The sequence below is a fragment of the Magnolia sinica genome, chromosome 1 (assembly GCF_029962835.1).
Source record: "Magnolia sinica isolate HGM2019 chromosome 1, MsV1, whole genome shotgun sequence".
NCBI classification, from domain to species: Eukaryota; Viridiplantae; Streptophyta; class Magnoliopsida; order Magnoliales; family Magnoliaceae; genus Magnolia; species Magnolia sinica.
Genome location: NC_080573.1, coordinates 15,547,052 through 15,564,129, shown reverse-complemented (window position 1 = coordinate 15,564,129; position 17,078 = coordinate 15,547,052). Strand labels below are relative to the sequence as shown.

Below are 17,078 nucleotides of genomic sequence, written 5' to 3'. Positions count from 1 at the left end.
GAGCAGCATGGATGAATTAATTCAATTGGTCGCTGGACTTTGAGTCGAGCCCCGCTCGACTGGTTGAGCAGGGCACTCGACCCGTCGAGCTTGAGGAGAAAAATTCCCATCAAATATTTCCCTTTACGACTCAGGAAGAATCCACCTTCTTCAAGCCAGCCCGATTTCTACAAACTTCAAACTTGCCATTGCGCAAAGCCTTTGTCATCATGTCTGACCCATTATCGTCCGTATGATTTTCTCAAGCTGTAACACCTTCTGTTTCAAGGTATCCCTGATTCAGTGATACTGAATCTCTATGTGCTTCGACTTGCAATGCTGACTTGGATTCTTGCTCAAGTGTATAACACTTTGACTATCGCAATAGACCACGTGCTGCTCCTGCTTCAGGCTAAGTTCATGTAGGAACCTCTTCATCCAAAGCATTTCTTTACATGCTTTTGTGACTGTAATGTACTTGGCCTCTGTCGTCGACAACGCTACCACCTTCTGTAGCTTGCTTTGCCAAAAGACCGCTCCCTTGCAAATGAGAACATGAACCCCGATGTAGACTTCATGGAGTCTATGTCATCTGCCATATTTGCATCTGTGTAGCCCTCTAACACAGGTTTTTCGTCACCATAGCATAGGCTCAACCTGGATGAGCCTCTTAAATACCGTAGTATCCACTTCACCGCTGCCCAATGCTCTTTGCCAGGATTGGCAAGATACCGACTGACGACACCAACCACATATGCTATATCTGGGTGCGTGCACACTATAACATACATCAAACTTCCTACTGCTGACGCGTAAGGTATCTGTTGAGGGTCAAATATTGCATATCAGACCCAGTTGTTGCATAGATTTACACGTATGATACTGTTTATCGGACTAATTTAATCGTGTTTGTAATGCAGGGTGTGTTTAAGAGCCTGGACTGAAAAAGGGTGGTAAATGCATAGATTTGACGCTCCAGAAGCACCAAGGCAAGGAACGGACTCTAGAAGACCAAGAACGAAGGAATTATACACTAGGGGTCCGCGAAAATCGAGAAGCTGAAGCTTAAGTGGCCCAAAAGACGTCCAAAATGAAAGATCATAGGGTTCCCAACATCTGATCAGTTCGAAACTTCATACGTGGCCTGAGGACCGTAAATAAACCGTACATGTAAAATTTCAGCTCCTGGATCACTGTGGAAGTGGCCCAACGGACAGATCAACCCCTTTAATCATTATGTGGGCCCCGCCTGATATATGGATATACTCCAATTTTGGTCTCAACGCCTTAAACTGCGTGTCAAAACAGATGGATGGAGCAGATTTCTTACAAACATCACCATGGGACCCACACATGCAGTGCACGTGCAAGGTGCACAAGTGCACCGGACGAACATAGAAAATAAGGAAGTCGGTCAGCAGGCGCTGACCGACTCAAAACTCAAATTTTTTTATTTACGCAGCAACGGACGCTGGCCGACCGTTTTTGGCTAGTGGGCCCCACCCATCATCCCTATGGAAGATCTGAACCGTCCAATGCATTCGGAATGGGGGTTTAACCCACGCCTAGGTCTCCTTTTAGGCATCATGAAAATTTCCTCACTTTCTTAGTTATTAAGCACAGGATGGACGGTGACTTGAAAGATAACGTGGGCTACAAGGATTTGGTCCAAAAATAGTGCTTCCCACCTGATTTTTCGAGTAGAACGCAGTGGACGGATCGGATTTTCCAAAAAGACAGTGAAATGGGGCCCACCATCGTCACAGCGTCAATGACGCTACCCTGTTTTCGTAACCGGACGCCGTCCGACTTTCACGGCGAGTTGTACGCCCTTAGGGGCGGTCGGACGGCTGATCTGAACCGGTCATCATGTAGGTGGGCCAAAAATCTCCCAGGGGACGCTGTCCTTTTGAAAAAAAAAGCAAAGAATAAAAAGAAGGGAGACAGGAAACTCCGGACTGCGTAAGGTATTCCGCAGCAGAGGACGTGTATTCCTGGTTGCGGAAGGACTGTTTCCGCAGGCTATTGATGGTGGGACTCTACAGCACCAGGGGGGAGCTGGCCATCTTTAAAGAGGAACAGAGTCAGTTGCTGCTGGAGGTCAGGAAAAAACGGGAAGAAAGGAGGAGGCTCGGTTTGGAGGTGAGTAACGAGGATCGGCTGCTGCTGTGCACGGTTTGGGAGAAAGACAGGGAACGTGAAGGGTTGCTGGACCGTGGGACTAGCAGACAGAGTAAGAGAGAGAGTACTATTCTTTTGAATTTGTTTATTACTGTTTTTTTTTCTTTATTTTAAGAGGATGTTGAGCCTAAACATGTTTATTCTTGGCTAAACCTCTTAGCTAGGGCTAAGAGGTGAAGCCTGTAGCGAGATGGGAGACACTATCTCATGCGTTTAATTTGAATTTCTGAACTGAACTTGGTTTTAAGTTGATTATTAAAAGAATATTTTCTCAGTCTTCAATGGTCTGTTGTGACTGAAATTACAATGGGTTTGCAATGGCTTTGAATATCTCTTTTTCTCTTTTGATGTTTATGACATCAGGAGGCCCTATTGTTCATCATTGTCTCCTGGGCATGGTAGGATGATAGTACCCTTCCTGATCTTCATACATTGTTGATTAGTTGGTAATTAGTTTAATCCTGTTGTTTGCTTTGTCTCCTGGGCATGGTTAGATGATGGAATCCATTCTAATTCATATACTTTTCATCTCTTAAAAACCAGATCAAGTAGGTTCAGTTTGATTTCCATAAATCTTAATGCAGGCATAAGATCTCCCTGATCCCTACAAGTGGATCCTCTGAATCCCTAGTTTCTTTCCTCTGAATTCCTTAAAGTTTTAGATAATTGTTCCATAATTATTTCTTAAATTCTATTTGGTTTAAATTTCATCTTAGCCTAGTTCTAGATCTGGTTATTTTCAGATAACGTACAGGTTTCAGTTCCTGTGGATTCGACCTCGGTCTTACCGAGTTTATTACTACATCGCAACCCTGCACTTGGGGTGTGAACAAGTTTTTGGCGCCGTTGCCGGGGACTGACGGTTACGTTTTTCTGAAATTAATTAGTTTTAGAATTAAGTTAGGATTAGGATTTTACTTACTTTAGGATATAAGTTTATTTTATTTTATTTTATTCTATTTTTAGAACTTAACTTGTTTCCTGTTTTATAGGATCTGGACATAAGTTTCTAAATTGGTAATTCCTTCCTAATCTCTCTACTTTTTCATATTTTTAGAATTAGGGTTTAAATTTTAGAAATTTTCTAATTCTAGTATCCTCCCTTCTGTAGGAAATAGTTTATTTTTAGAATTTAGGTTATTTCTTTCCCTTCTTAGAAATTAACTTTCTTTTTTTGTTTTATTTTAGTAACTTTCTAATTCTGACACTTTTAGAATCTAATTTTGTTTCTTAATTTACTTTTAGAATTCTTTAGAAACTAACCTTCCTATTTTGTAGGCCTTTGAGATAGAAATTTCTAATTCGGTAAGCTCCTTCCCTACTTTTTATTTTGCAGTTCTCTTTTAATAATTTACTTTCTAGTTTAGATCTTTCCTAATTTATTTTTGAAATTTCCACTTTCTTTTAAGAATACCTTCTTTTAGAAATTAATTCACTGTTATTTTTCTTTTAAAGGATCATTCTTCTCTTTTTAGAATCTAACTTATTTTTGTTTTATTTTGCAGGTTTTTAACTTAGGACTCCAATTTGGTAATTCCTTTCCAACTCTCTCTTTCTTGCTAGATTTTCTTTTCCTTTCTTAGGATTAAGTTTTTAATTGAGGGCTACGAGTGTTTTCATGCCCAAGTGGGCCCGTGACGACACTCGACGTCTCTTGACTGAAGGAGGATTGGTTGAGGGGTTGACTATCCATCGCAGGACTAGACACCGCTCGAAATCCCCTGAGTTAACTGAGGTTATGGCTGAAGACCAACCTCCTCCACTTCCACCCAGGGTGGAGGATACCCAAGATGAGAATGAGGTGCATCAAGCACCCCGCCTCGTACTTTACGAGATTATCTACAACCGGCGGGAGTGAGTATGCCCTCATGCATGATTTTTCCTGAAAATACAGGACAAATGGACATCAAGCCAGGAGTTATCCAACTCCTTCCCAAATTCCATGGACTTGAATCAGAAAGTCCATATTTACATTTGAAAGAGTTCGATGAGATTATAGCTACATTATGTTTTCCTAATGTATCTGAGGATACAATTAGGCTGAAACTCTTCCCTTTTTCCTTAAAAGAGAAAGCTAAGACGTGGTTACATTCACTGCGTCCTAGATCCATTGGCACATGGAACGATATGCAGAGGGAATTCATAAAAAAATTCTTCCCACATCATAAAACGATTACCCTCAGAAAAGCGATCATGAACTTTGCCCAAAAGGAAGATGAAACATTCTTCCAATGTTGGGAAAGGTTTAAAGATTTGGTCAGTTCATGCCCACAACACGGATTTGAAACGTGGCGCATTACAAATTTTTTCTATGATGGACTGACATCTTCCATGCGCCAAATGGTCGAGACAATGTGTAATGGAGAGTTCATCAACAAAGATGTTGAAGAGCTCATACAAGCTCTTCCTCAGCCTACACACCATATGCTCTTTGCCCTTGACTTCGAACCCCTCTGGTTGGTGTATGTAGATCTTTTCTTCTAGGTCACCATGGAGAAAGGCAGTTTTAACATCTAACTGCTCTATCTACAGATCCATGCTAGCCGCCAACCTAAGCAACACCCGTATGGATGTCATCTTCACCATTGGTGAGAATATCTCCTCGAAGTCTATACCTTTCCTCTGACCGAACCCTTTTACCACAAGTCTGGCCTTAAATCTTGTCTATGGATTCTTCTGCTCAATCTTGTTTCTGAACAGCCACTTGTTGCTCAGAGCTTTCTTGCCCTCAGGCAGTTTCACCATATCATAGGTGTGTTCTTATGCAAGGATTTCATCTCCTCTTGTATAGCTTTTAACCACTCCCCCTTATGCTCGTCAGCTAGGGCCTCAGAATAATCTTCTGGCTCTCCCTCATCAGTGAGCACAATGTACTCATGCGGCGAGTACCTCTTAGATGACCATTTGCCCCTAGATGACCTCCTCACCTGTGGCTCAACAGGTGGATCAAGTGGAGGCTGCTCTCCCGGTCCATCTTTTGTAGGAACTCCCTCGGCCTCTGCACCTTGCTGTACTCCCTCGTTATTAGGCACCACGGGAGGAATAACCGGATCCATGTCCTCTAGCTCACCTGAACTAGGTTGGTTCTTCTCTGGCTTACCAATGTCTTCTATACACTGATCTTAAAAAAAAACCACATCTCTACTCTTGACGAGCTTCTTCTCGGTCGGATCCCACAATCTGTAACCAAACTTTTCATCACCGTACCCTAAGAACACACACTGCCTGATCTTCATATCGAGCTTGGACCTCTCATCCTTTGGTACGTGAACGGATGTCCTGCATGCAAATACCTTAAGATGACTGTACGATGGATCCTGTCCAGTTCACACCTTCTCGGGTACTTCTCCATTCAACGGGGCTGATGGAGACCTATTTATCAAATATACTGCTATGTGCATTGCTTCTCCCCAGAACATCTTTGGCAACTTTGCATGGGATAACATGCATCTGATTCTCTCTACAATGATGCGATTCATTCGCTCATCCACACCATTATGCTGGGGGTCTTGGGAACCGTCTGTTCATGCCGTATACCCAGGGACTTACAATACTCATGAAAGTCACCGATGTATTCACCACCATTGTCAGTGCGGATGCACTTCAATGATCTACTTGTCTCTCTCTCGACCATAGCATGAAACAATTTAAAGACACCGAAGACTTCATCGTTGGATTTCAAAGCATAAAACTAAACCCTCATAGATGCATCATCTATAAAAGTGACAAAATACAATGTCCCACCTAAGGTTTTTGTCCTCATAGGACCACAAACATCAGAATAAACCAAATCTAATGCAAGCAATTTATTAACATGAGAAGCAGATTTAACAAATGAAACTCTATGCTGTTTCCCTGATAAACAATCAATATAGGTTTTGAGAGGTATACCTGTCACGTCTGGAAGGAGCTGCTTCTTTGTTAGTACCTGAAGCCCCTTTTCACTCATGTGGCCTAGACGCTTGTGCCACATGTCAATAGTTGAATCTTCCGCTGCGTTCAACCCACCCTTGCACACACTGACACTTGCCTTGAAAAGGGTGTAACACTTCTTTCCTTTGACTGCGATCAACGAAACCTTAATGAGCTTCCATCGCCCACTAGCAAAACAGCTTTCATAATCATCATCATCCAACCTTCCTGTCGACATCAAGTTGAGGCGAAGGTTTGGGATATGCCTCACATCCTTAAGAACCAATGTGCAGCCTACATCGGTCTTCACATAAATATCATCGACCCCTACGATCTTCGATACGCTAGAATTTTCCATCTTCACAGCCCCAAAGTCACCTAACTTGTAGCTGGTGAAGAAGTCTCTGCATGGAGTCGCATGAAACGAGGCTTTCGAGTTTATCACCTAGTCAGTGTCCTGACTCGTAGCCATGATACAAACATCGTGATCTGCTGAAAGAATAACTACAATGTCGCCATTTGAAGAAACCACAGTGAAATTTGATTTATCTTCCTTCTCCTTTCCTTTTCCTTTCTTGTCGTTCTTATTCTTAGGACATTCATGCTTATAGTGGTCATTCTTGCCACAATTCTAGCATTTAACATCTTTCCTGGTACTCGACTTGCTGCTTGATTTATCTCGGGCCTTCTCGCCTTTTCTGTTCTTTCATCTCCCCTGTTCTTGTGTCACAAGGGCCTCTTGCTGAGTGGACCCCTAAGACTTTCTCCTTGTCTCCTCATTGAAGAGATAACTGGTTACCTATTTTATGGACACTTTTCCATCTTGCGCAGAGTTACTTAGAGACATCACCAATGTCTCCCAACTATCAGGCAATGAGCTAAGTAATAGCAAAGCCTGTAATTCATCATCCAAGACTATCTTCATAGCGGAGAGTTGGTTCAAAATATTGCTGACCTCATTCATGTACTTAGCCACAGAACTACCATATTTGAACTTGAGATTCACAAGTCGTCTTATCAGGAAAATTTTATTGCCGGCTGTCTTCCTCTCATATAGCCCTTGCAGTTTCAGCCATAGGCTAACAGTTGAGGTCTTCGTAGACACATGGTGAAAAATGGAATCGTCTAATAAACCCCACCGCCTTCTGGTCCAATTTCTTCCCATCATCATCTGTCATATCCTTTGTTTTTGCTGATATGCTTAATATTGGAGCATATAAGTCCTTGTAATAAAGCAAGTCCTCCATCTTAGCCTTCCATATGGTTCAGTTAGAACCATTGAGACTGATCATCCTTGATGAGCCATCTTCCATAATTCAGAATCGATCCCACTCTGTTTAATCAACTTGAACGCTTTGATACCACTTTGTTGGGGGCGTTACACAAAACCTTAGGATCTAGCCTCCCAAAAATACCAGAATTATGGGGATAATAAAGTAATGAAATAAATCAAAGCACAAATCACATGACACAAGGAATTTTTACGTGGAAAACCCTTAAAGAGGTAAAAACCATAAGACCTAGTCCACAGTAACAATCCACTATGAAGTAGAACGCTGCTTAGATCAAACCTTCTTCACTCATGCACGAGCGGATAAACAATAAGAGAATAATAGAAAAACGGAGAGATCTCACTGATCACGAGGACGTAGAAGCGCTGAGATGTTGATTGCACAATAGATTACTTTTATGAGCATAATCTCCCTTCCACAAGCTTCCTCTCTCTCTCTCTCTCTCACCTTGGCCGTAAAAAACCCTTAACACAATAGCTTTAGAAAACCTTCTCCATCCCCTAGAAAAGCCATAGGAACCCCTATTTATAGTTTAGGCAACTCTCTTCCGCACCTTGGTGAAAACCGCATCAAAATTCTGCAGTCCGCACAAAATCTGGACATGAATCTGCGTAACCTCGGCTGGTCGAGAAGAGTCCTCGATCGGTCGAGTAGACCCTCAATCGGTCGAGCAGACTCCTCAACTGGTCGAGCAGCACAGAGGAATTAATTCAATTGGTCGCTAGACTTTGAGTTGAGCCCCGCTCGACTGGTCGAGCACCAACGCACTCGACCGGTCGAGCTTGAGGAGAAAAATCCCCATAAGATAGTGAATATGTTTAGTCTGCTCATGAAAAATGGAATTGGTGGCAATGTGAAGAGCAATTTGATTGTCACAATGAAGGTGCATAGGCTGAGGATGTTAAGCATTAAGATCTTTAAGGAGCGTTTTGAGCCAAGTAAGCTCACAAGTAGTATTTGTCATTGTGTGATATTTGACTTTGGCAAAAGACCAAGAAATAATATCTTATTTTTTTTTCGTTTTTGAAGATATAAGACTGTGTCCAAGCATTGTAAGATAACCTATAGTAGATTAAGGCTGATCAAAATTGTAATAAGCTTAAAGCTGGTGGAAGATGTTGGAGGGCAAAAGGATACCATTTCTAGAAGAAGACTTGAGATATTATAACACTTGAACAACTACATAATAATGTAGTTGGCGGAGATTGCGTATGAACTAACTGAGAATGTTGACCGCATAAATAATGTCGGATCGAGTGATGATTACGTATATGAGACGTCCAATAAGTCATCGATGCATGGAAAGATTTGGAAGAATAATGTCATGATCATTGGTTAAATGTAAATTTTGTCTTTATAGACACACCACCCAAAATAAGAATCAGACCACTCTTTGACCTTAATTAAGCTTCGATAAAAATACATCTAAAAGGTTCGATATATGTCAAGGGACGATGTGAGCTAGGCAAGATGCATTTTGGGTAGGTCTTGGAAATATTGGATAGATTAGATCAGCTCATCAAGTAGTCAATTAAACCGATTTATGCCAAATCATCAAGGTCCTTTGGAAACTTGAAAAACATATCATGGATAATGCCATCTCGAGTTGGCCCTAAAGGCCTCAAGAGCCCGGATGATTCAGCTAGAAAAGGTCTCTAGTATGACCCAAAGATGTTAAAGGATTCGATTGGTAGGCCTATAGCTTGATCAACTCAGATCACAATCGATCTTTCGAGACATCCGAACATTTTAAAGATATATAACAATGATCAAGCCACATTTTCTAAACTTCAACGATATTAAAAGTCCACAAAAGTAAAGCCGAAAGGGTCCTTGGTACCTCCCGAAGATAATCATTGGACCTGATCGACTGAAACCCAAAGCGATTATATGGTTCTAACCAGCCATAGATTTCAAAGATTCACTTAGTTAGTGGTGAAGCTAGTCTAAATATACTTTCTTATCTGAGTCAATCTCGCTTAATCCAAACCACCAAATATGAGAAAAGAAACCCCCAGAGCACACTCCTCCCTGTAGCATTCACATTTTCATAGGGAAAGTGGCAACCCAAGCACTAAGGTGCCCCACTGTTTGTGAGAATATCGAGAGTATATTTGTGCTTATTAAAAAAAATTCGTATATGAGAACGACTTACCTCAATTCCTAAGAAGTATTTCAGTGGACCAAGATCTTTAATATGAAACTTGGTTTGAAGAAATACCTTTAAAGCAGTAATGGTAGTTGAATATGTTAAAAAGGAAATAATCTGCTAAGGATTGATGATGGCTAGCTTTTTTGTGCGTAGAGGAGAACTTCTCAAACTAGTTTCGCAATGCTTTTCAGAGACCATGGAGGGATTTGTGAAAGTGGCACCCCCTGATTCGTAAAGTTGGGGGAAACCATTATGTATACTTTTTTTATGAAAATCTCCATGGAGTAAAGCATTGCTGACGTCTAGTTGATGGAGCGGCTAATGATGAATAACAGGTACAATTAAGAGTCATCGTATAGTAACCACTTTGGTAGTAGGTAGAAAGTTTTTATGAAAATTGAGATGCTCAATTTGATTGTATCCTTTGGCTACCAAGTGTGCTTTTAGACGATTAACAATTTCATCAGCATAATATTTGATTTTGTACACACATTTGCACATGTTTGGATTTTTTCTTAATGTAGGTATTGTAAGGTCCATGTCTAATTTTGCTTTAATGCCATGATTTTCGTTGTCATTGCTTAACGTCAATGAGGAAGTTTGACAAATTGATAAAATGACTTCAAGTCATCATGAAAAGAAATAAAGAAATCTAGTATAACATAATTAGTAATGAAGAGACTATATGAAAGAAAATTAGAGAAGAGATAAGGAGTATCTGCAGAGAATTGTGAAAAAGGTGAAACATGAGAGTATAAGGGTGAAAGGTGGGACATACATAGTCGTTGAGGCGGGTAGGACGAGTGATGGTACGATGAGAGCGACAAGGGCCAGATAGTAATGGAGCAGTAAAAGGTATAGGGACAAGATTAGGGGAGTCAATGATTGGAGGTGGTGGGTGATGGTTGGGATGAGGCTCGATCGGCATGGGAATGACGTGAGTGGGTGCGTCAAAGATTTGTTATGGTCTTAAAAAGAAATGTATTCTCAATGAAAGCAACATCACGAGATGTAAATGTACATATTTTCCAATATTATAAACTTGATAACCTCATTGCCCAAAAGGGTATCCAACAAGATGCATTTAGAAGCACATGAAGTAAACTTATGTCAATAAGAGGTAAGAGTATGAGTATATATAGCACAAACACTCAAAGACTTGAAGATTATCATAAGATGATTTTTATATGAAAAGCATTTCGTATGAAGTTTCACCACATAAATTAGGCATGGGTATGCGATTGATTAGATATGTAGGAGTTAAAACACATTCCCCCCAAAACAATAAAGGTAAATTTACCTAAAAGCACAAGACACGAGCAACTTCTACAAGGTGTTCATGTTTGCACTCAACTATTTCATTTTGTTAGAGAGTTTCAACATAAGTGTGTTGATGGATATGTCATTTTTTGAAGAAAATCTTGCATTGAGTTGGAGAGAAACTCAATTTTATTGTCAATGCGAAGTTGGCATACCTGATCTTGGAACTGAGTCTGAACCATAACACAAATTTTTGAGTAGAAAATACGTTTCAAATTTGAAACATACGAGGTAAAACCAAGTGCGACAAGAATAATCATTGACAATAGTGATAAAGTAGTGTGCACCAGTGTGGTATACCAACCCAAACTGTCATAGTAAATCAAATCAAAATGATGTGTGTTTCGATTATAACTTAATGGAAATAGACATCGAGTTTGCTTAGTCGTTTGACATACATCATAGGAGGAGGAAAAATATTACTTAAAGCAAATGATATATGAAATAAGTGAGATGTAAATAGGTGACCAAGTCGCATGTGTCGAAGGTTGGAGCTTGTAGATTGAATAGTAGGCATGACTAATCAGGTGATGATTGGAGATGGAAGGTAGTGGTAAAGTCCGTATACTAATTCACCTATTCCAAGTAACTTCCTCGATGATATGTCCTAAAAAAAATAAAAGGTTGGAAAAAATGACATCAAAATTTGAACTTTTAACAAGTTGAGTAATAGACAATAAATTAAAATAAAAATGGAAAACACAAAGAACATCATGTAAAACTATATTTAGTGACAAAGAGATCGAACCAATATGAGTGATGAGGTGACATCTCTAATTGGAAATGTAACAGGTTTAGCATTAACAATGTGCGTGGAGTGTGTAAAAATGAAAAGATTAAGTGTCATGTGAGCAGAAGTTTCACTATCTATAATCCAAGTAGTAGAAGGGGAAGAAATGATCAAGTTATAAAGAAAATTAGTGAATTACTAGTAAGATTGGATGTGATTTATGATGTTACTAGTTGATTTGGCCATACCAACTTATGGCCCTCGGTGGAAGTAGATGACAACGAAAGATGAGTGCTAGAGTTTAAGACAACTTGATTGTAGATGTGTGTCCATCTGAATAGATAGCAAGAATGAGCCGACACGCATCCTCTGCTAAGACAGAAGATATCCTTAGATGTATCGTTGGATGATGCGTGTATGTCCGGTTGCAAAGTACGGCTTGCCTAACTCTGCTGGTGTGTATGTTTGCAAAGACAATTGTTGTCATGACATGCTATAGAGTTGAGTTTGTCGCATGAAACAATGTCAAAGATGGGAGTTTGGGTGCCCATAATGGGTTGTCGACGATGGACGTTAGATGGGGAGTTCGATAAATGATGGTTGAGTTTTGTAATGGTGGTGGAGATATGGCTACTGTAGGCGACCGATCGCTGATGTAGATTGGGCTAGATGATGACGGGTAGTGAGATCAATCATGGTGCTCCGTCGATGATGGACTTAGATTTGTAACTGTAGTAGCCGGAGAAGGTGGTGATGGGTTTCAGATTTGCTAGTGGATTTTGGGAAGGAGGTGGGGATGGATTCGATAGTGGAGATGGATTTGGGTTGTGGGCAGTCGAGCTATGATTCTACTGGATATGCATGAGATGACGAAACCTTGCTAGAAGATGTTCAGTTGTTGATGCTATTGATGATATATATCGTGTATGTTGGCGATTCGAGTGCAACGCCTTCGACAGGAACGGATTGGCTACTCCCCCTGCCACCCGCCCGGTGGCTGATGGTCGGTGCTCTGTGGGCCCCACCATGATGTATGTGTTTCATCAATTCCGTTCATCCATTTTTACGGATCATTTTATGATTTCTCTTAAAAAATAAGAGGGATATGAATCTCAGGTGGACCACACCACCGGAAAACAATAGTGATCGGATATCTACCATTAAAATCCTCCTAAGCCCGCTGTACTGTTTATTTGACATCCAATCTGTTGCTTAGGTCATACATACACAGATGAAGGGGAAAAAACAAAGATCAGCTTGATCCAAAACTTTTATGGCCCCAAAAAGGTTTTAATAGTCGACGTTCATTCAACACTGTTTCCTGTGCTGTGGTCCACTTGACATTGGGATATACCTCGTTTTTGGTCTCATACTATAAAATGATCTATAAAAATAGATGGACGGAATGGATGAAACACATACATCATGGTGGGGCCCACAGAGCACCGACCATCAGCCACTGGCGGGTGGTAGGGGGAGTAGCCAATCCGTTTCCACCTTCGACGTGCCTTATCCAGCAAAAATGAATGGACGGCTTGGATAAAACAGATGCGTCACGGTGGGCCCCACAGATCACCTGCCAACCTGGACCGAGTCCGTTTTGGCAGGCGACATACGGAATCTGCGTCACTACCAACGATTCAAAGATCTTCTGTCTCCATGCTAAAAGTCGCGATGCAACGGGTTGTATGGAATCAAGTCCATCACAAGAACAAAAGAGCAGATAGCAGCAAGCTCTAATCTCCGAAAACAGAAAAACGGGCAAAAGAGTCTCCTTTTTCCTTTGCATTTCTCGCGGGTGAGGTCTGACAGAGATGGATGCTCTGAGAAAACAGGCCAGCAAGCTCAAAGAGCAAGTCGCCAAACAGCAGCAGGTCTACTATCCTTTTTATTTATTTATTTTAATTATTATTATTTAAATTTTTTTAATTTTAAATCTGATCGTTCCTTTCCCTTTATATGAGCTGAGATTCAATCTAAGAAATTAAAAAAATTACTTAAAAAAAAATCAATTGCGGTGATGATTCTGAAAATATCGGAATCTGAATCTGCATGCATCAGAGCTTCTCTATTGAGAGATTCATGATTCTTGAGCTCGCCTTGCATTTCGTAAAGCGGCACGGGTGACGATGTGGCACGCGTGCGAGGGATCTGGATGAGGGCCACCGTTTACTTCTAACCGACCTAGAAATCAAGACGGTCGACTCGTTGGGTCGGTGACATGTTGGTTGACTGTAGACCGTTGCTCCTTTTATTTGTGCCATGCTATTTTCAATGAATGGCCAGATTTTAGTTTATCCGATCTGGTCAATCTGGCGTTTGGCTGATTTGAGCTTGCGTTTGCAGTTTGCAGTTTGGTATCTGTCCAAATTCATTGGGTCGTTTGTCTGTCAATATGTCTCGTTGGCAGTTTGGATTTGCCTAGTTCAATAGAATTTTACAATGCTTGGATTCGACATGACTTCATCTGGTTTGTGTAGTTCACTGAATTAATCAGCTAAATCAAAATGACTAACTTATCCTCATAATCAAGAGGTTCTCCTTTTCGAATCAAGGTTAGTTCCATAATATTGAAGAATTTACTCAAACTGATTCATGGTTCTGGTATGGTTCAAGTGAATTGGGTAACCATGGACCAGATCTTACTAACCCGATCCGATGTTGGCATGTGTGCTGTGAGTCGGTTCTTCAATCTCTCAGCAGGGAATTGCCCGAGCGCCCCTCATTTTGTAAATGGGTGTGGAATTTTCTTGTGTATGATGAAATCTGAACTTGTGTCCATGCTGGATCCATCAGGCATCTCTTGATCTATATTTTGGTGAAGAATTAACATTTTTCTATGTCGTATGAGAGGCCCTTGCATGAGATTGAGGGTTTGCTTCGCAGTCCACATGCCAACATGGCACACCTGACATGAGATCCTTGCCATTCATCAGAGGCCTCACCCATGAACATGTCCTGTGGAAGGTTCACTGTCGAGCCTATCAAGCAGCAAAACCCATTCAATATATATATATATATATATATATATATATATATATATATATATATATATATATATATATATATATATATATATATATATATAAAAGAACATGTCTTAGCCCAAATATCTGACAGGTTCTCTCATCAACTGGACCTCTTGTATTTTTTTTTTTGAGGCAACGAGAAGAATTTTATAAAAAGAAGAGAAAAGACAAGAAAACAAGGAACAACAGGGAAGGGGGCACTCAAAACTGCTGAGGTAGCAGAAAAGAGGCTAACACCCTAAAAAACATAAGTCCTGGCCTATCAAGCCTTTACAATTAACAGCCCATTCCACCATCATGTGCTTGGCCTTGGACCCAACAGCAAGGGCAGACAAAGACGTGTCATTGAAACATCTTTCATTTCTTTCCAGCCAGACCGACCACCAAATGGCCGTAATGGCCATTCTCCAAATCACTATTCTGGGTTTACTGATCTTGCACCCGTGCCAGGACGAAAGGAAGGTATGGGCCGTAGGGGGGGAACACCAGGAGATGATGAACCGGGAGAAGTCGTTCCATATATGACGAATAAACGGGCAATGAACGAGAAGATGATCCACCGATTCCGCGTCCTGCAGACAACAGGGGCAACCATTGACCAGCTGCATACCATGTTTCCTGAGGTTGTCGACAGTGAGGATTCTGTCGCGGTCCACCAGCCAGGCAAAACACTTAATCTTAGGAGGGATTGGATACTTCCAGATGAAAGGGGAGGCCAATATCGGAGGATTCGAGGGGGGAGAGAGGAAGGAGTAAAAAGACCTGACCGTGAAGCGACTAGACTTGTCGATATTCCAGATGAGCTTATCTGGTTCAGCAATCATCGGCATGGTATTGGAGATGTAATTGAGGAGATCGATATATTCGGAAATCTCACCCTCTCTAAGATTCCTAACACATCTCACGTCCCATATGATTTTAGAGGCCAGAGAGGTGTAACAATCCGAGACAACAACATTTTTTTTCGAGGCTAGACGAAAAATGGAGGGGAACCGATCCTTTAATTTAGCTTCGCCGACCCAACTATCTTCCCAAAATCGAATGGATTCCCCACTGCCAAGCTCAAAACTGATATTTTGGATGACCTGATGTTTAACCTTAAGGATCCCTTTCCAAAGATGAGACGCCCTGTAAGCCGAGGAGTTGTTGGACCATCATTCCCCAATGGGGGCCCCATATTTTCCTTTGATAATAGAGGAGCAGAGGGCATGAGGTTCCGATCCTAGCCTCCACGTCCATTTACCTAAAAGAGTAGTGTTCATTTTCCTCAGGTTTTTAACATTCGCCCCTCCCTCACTGAAGATCTTGTAGACGTGATTCTAGTCCAAAAGGTGGATGTTCCCAAACCAGAGGAAATCTCTTCTGATGTTGTCAATGGATTTTAACACCGTGGGCAGCATTGATGAGAGTGAGGCGACCTCCCAGGGACAGGTATCGGCATTTCCATCTCGCCAGAAGTCTCTGAAATTTGTTAACAATTGGATCCCACATAGATATAGGAGGGGGGCCAGCAAAGAGGGGGAGGCCAACGAACATGGAAGGAAGGGATCCAGTGGCACATCCAAGGAGATTAGCGAATTGGCTAATTTTGCAGGGCAGACATTTATCCCAAAGAGTTTGGATTTAGCCAGGTTGATACGAAGACCAGAAACTGCCTCGTAGCAGAAGAGCGCCATGCGGAGATTGTGTATGTATGCTTTGTAAGCTTCGGAGAAAATAAGTGTGTTGTCTCCGAACTGGATGTGAGTTATGGGCTTAGATATGCTTGGCATGACTATAGCTTTCAAGATGTTTTCCTCCTGGCCCTTGAGCATAATTCTGGAAAAAGCTTCCCCAACAATAATAAACAATAGGGGGGACAAGGGGTCTCCTTGACGCAGACCTCTTGAACTGTTGAAAGAACCTATAGGGGACCCGTTCAGCATAATAGAAAATTGGGCCGATCCAATACAGGCAGCAATCCAGTTTCTCCATTTTGCCCCGAACCCCATGCGCAACAATAAGTATTGGAGAAATTCCCATTCAACGTGATCATAGGCTTTAGCAATGTCCAACTTACAGAAGATTCCCTCCCTGGCTTCCCTCTGGCACGAGTGAAGGATCTCGTTAGCAATAATAGCGCAATCCATGATCTGTCTGCCTTTGATGAAGGCATTCTGGTTAGGCGATATCAGCTGACCAATCACTTTCGAGAGGCGGGTGGAGATAACTTTTGCAAGGATTTTGTATCGGGCTTCGATCAGGCTAATGGGTCTGAAGTCAGAGAAAGAACATGCGCTAGCCACCTTGGGAATGAGAGAAATGAAGGTAGCACCGATCCCTTTAGAAAGCCTGCCTCTGTGATGGAATTCCTGAAAGAAAAGATAAACGTCCTGTTTGATCAAATCCCAAAAGGATTGGAAGAAAGATATGGGGAAACCATTGAGACCAGGGGCTTTATCAGCCCCCAAAGAATCGATAGTAGCCTTTATTTCTTCCTCCAA

General features: G+C 41.4%; 1 protein-coding gene and 1 non-coding gene across 5 annotated transcripts in view; one reads left to right on the top strand and one right to left on the bottom strand.

Annotated features, from left to right (window-relative positions):
• Positions 1 to 4,335: 4,335 nt before the first annotated feature.
• LOC131221827 (small nucleolar RNA R71) lies at positions 4,336 to 4,442 on the bottom strand. Its single transcript, XR_009159610.1, has one exon. It is a non-coding gene; the product is annotated as a small nucleolar RNA R71 (small nucleolar RNA).
• Positions 4,443 to 13,202: 8,760 nt separating this feature from the next.
• Positions 13,203 to 17,078, top strand: part of LOC131240871 (SH3 domain-containing protein 3) — a 33,864-nt gene continuing 29,988 nt past the window's right edge. Inside the window, exon 1 of one of the 4 annotated variants that reach the window (XM_058239405.1) lies at positions 13,203 to 13,440. In XM_058239405.1, the coding sequence (XP_058095388.1) occupies positions 13,381 to 13,440 (60 nt within the window). In that variant the 5' untranslated portion in view covers positions 13,203 to 13,380. Of the gene's footprint in view, positions 13,441 to 13,889; positions 14,037 to 17,078 lie in introns of those variants that run through there. The other 3 variants (XM_058239396.1, XM_058239387.1, XM_058239412.1) reach the window with 3 other exon arrangements.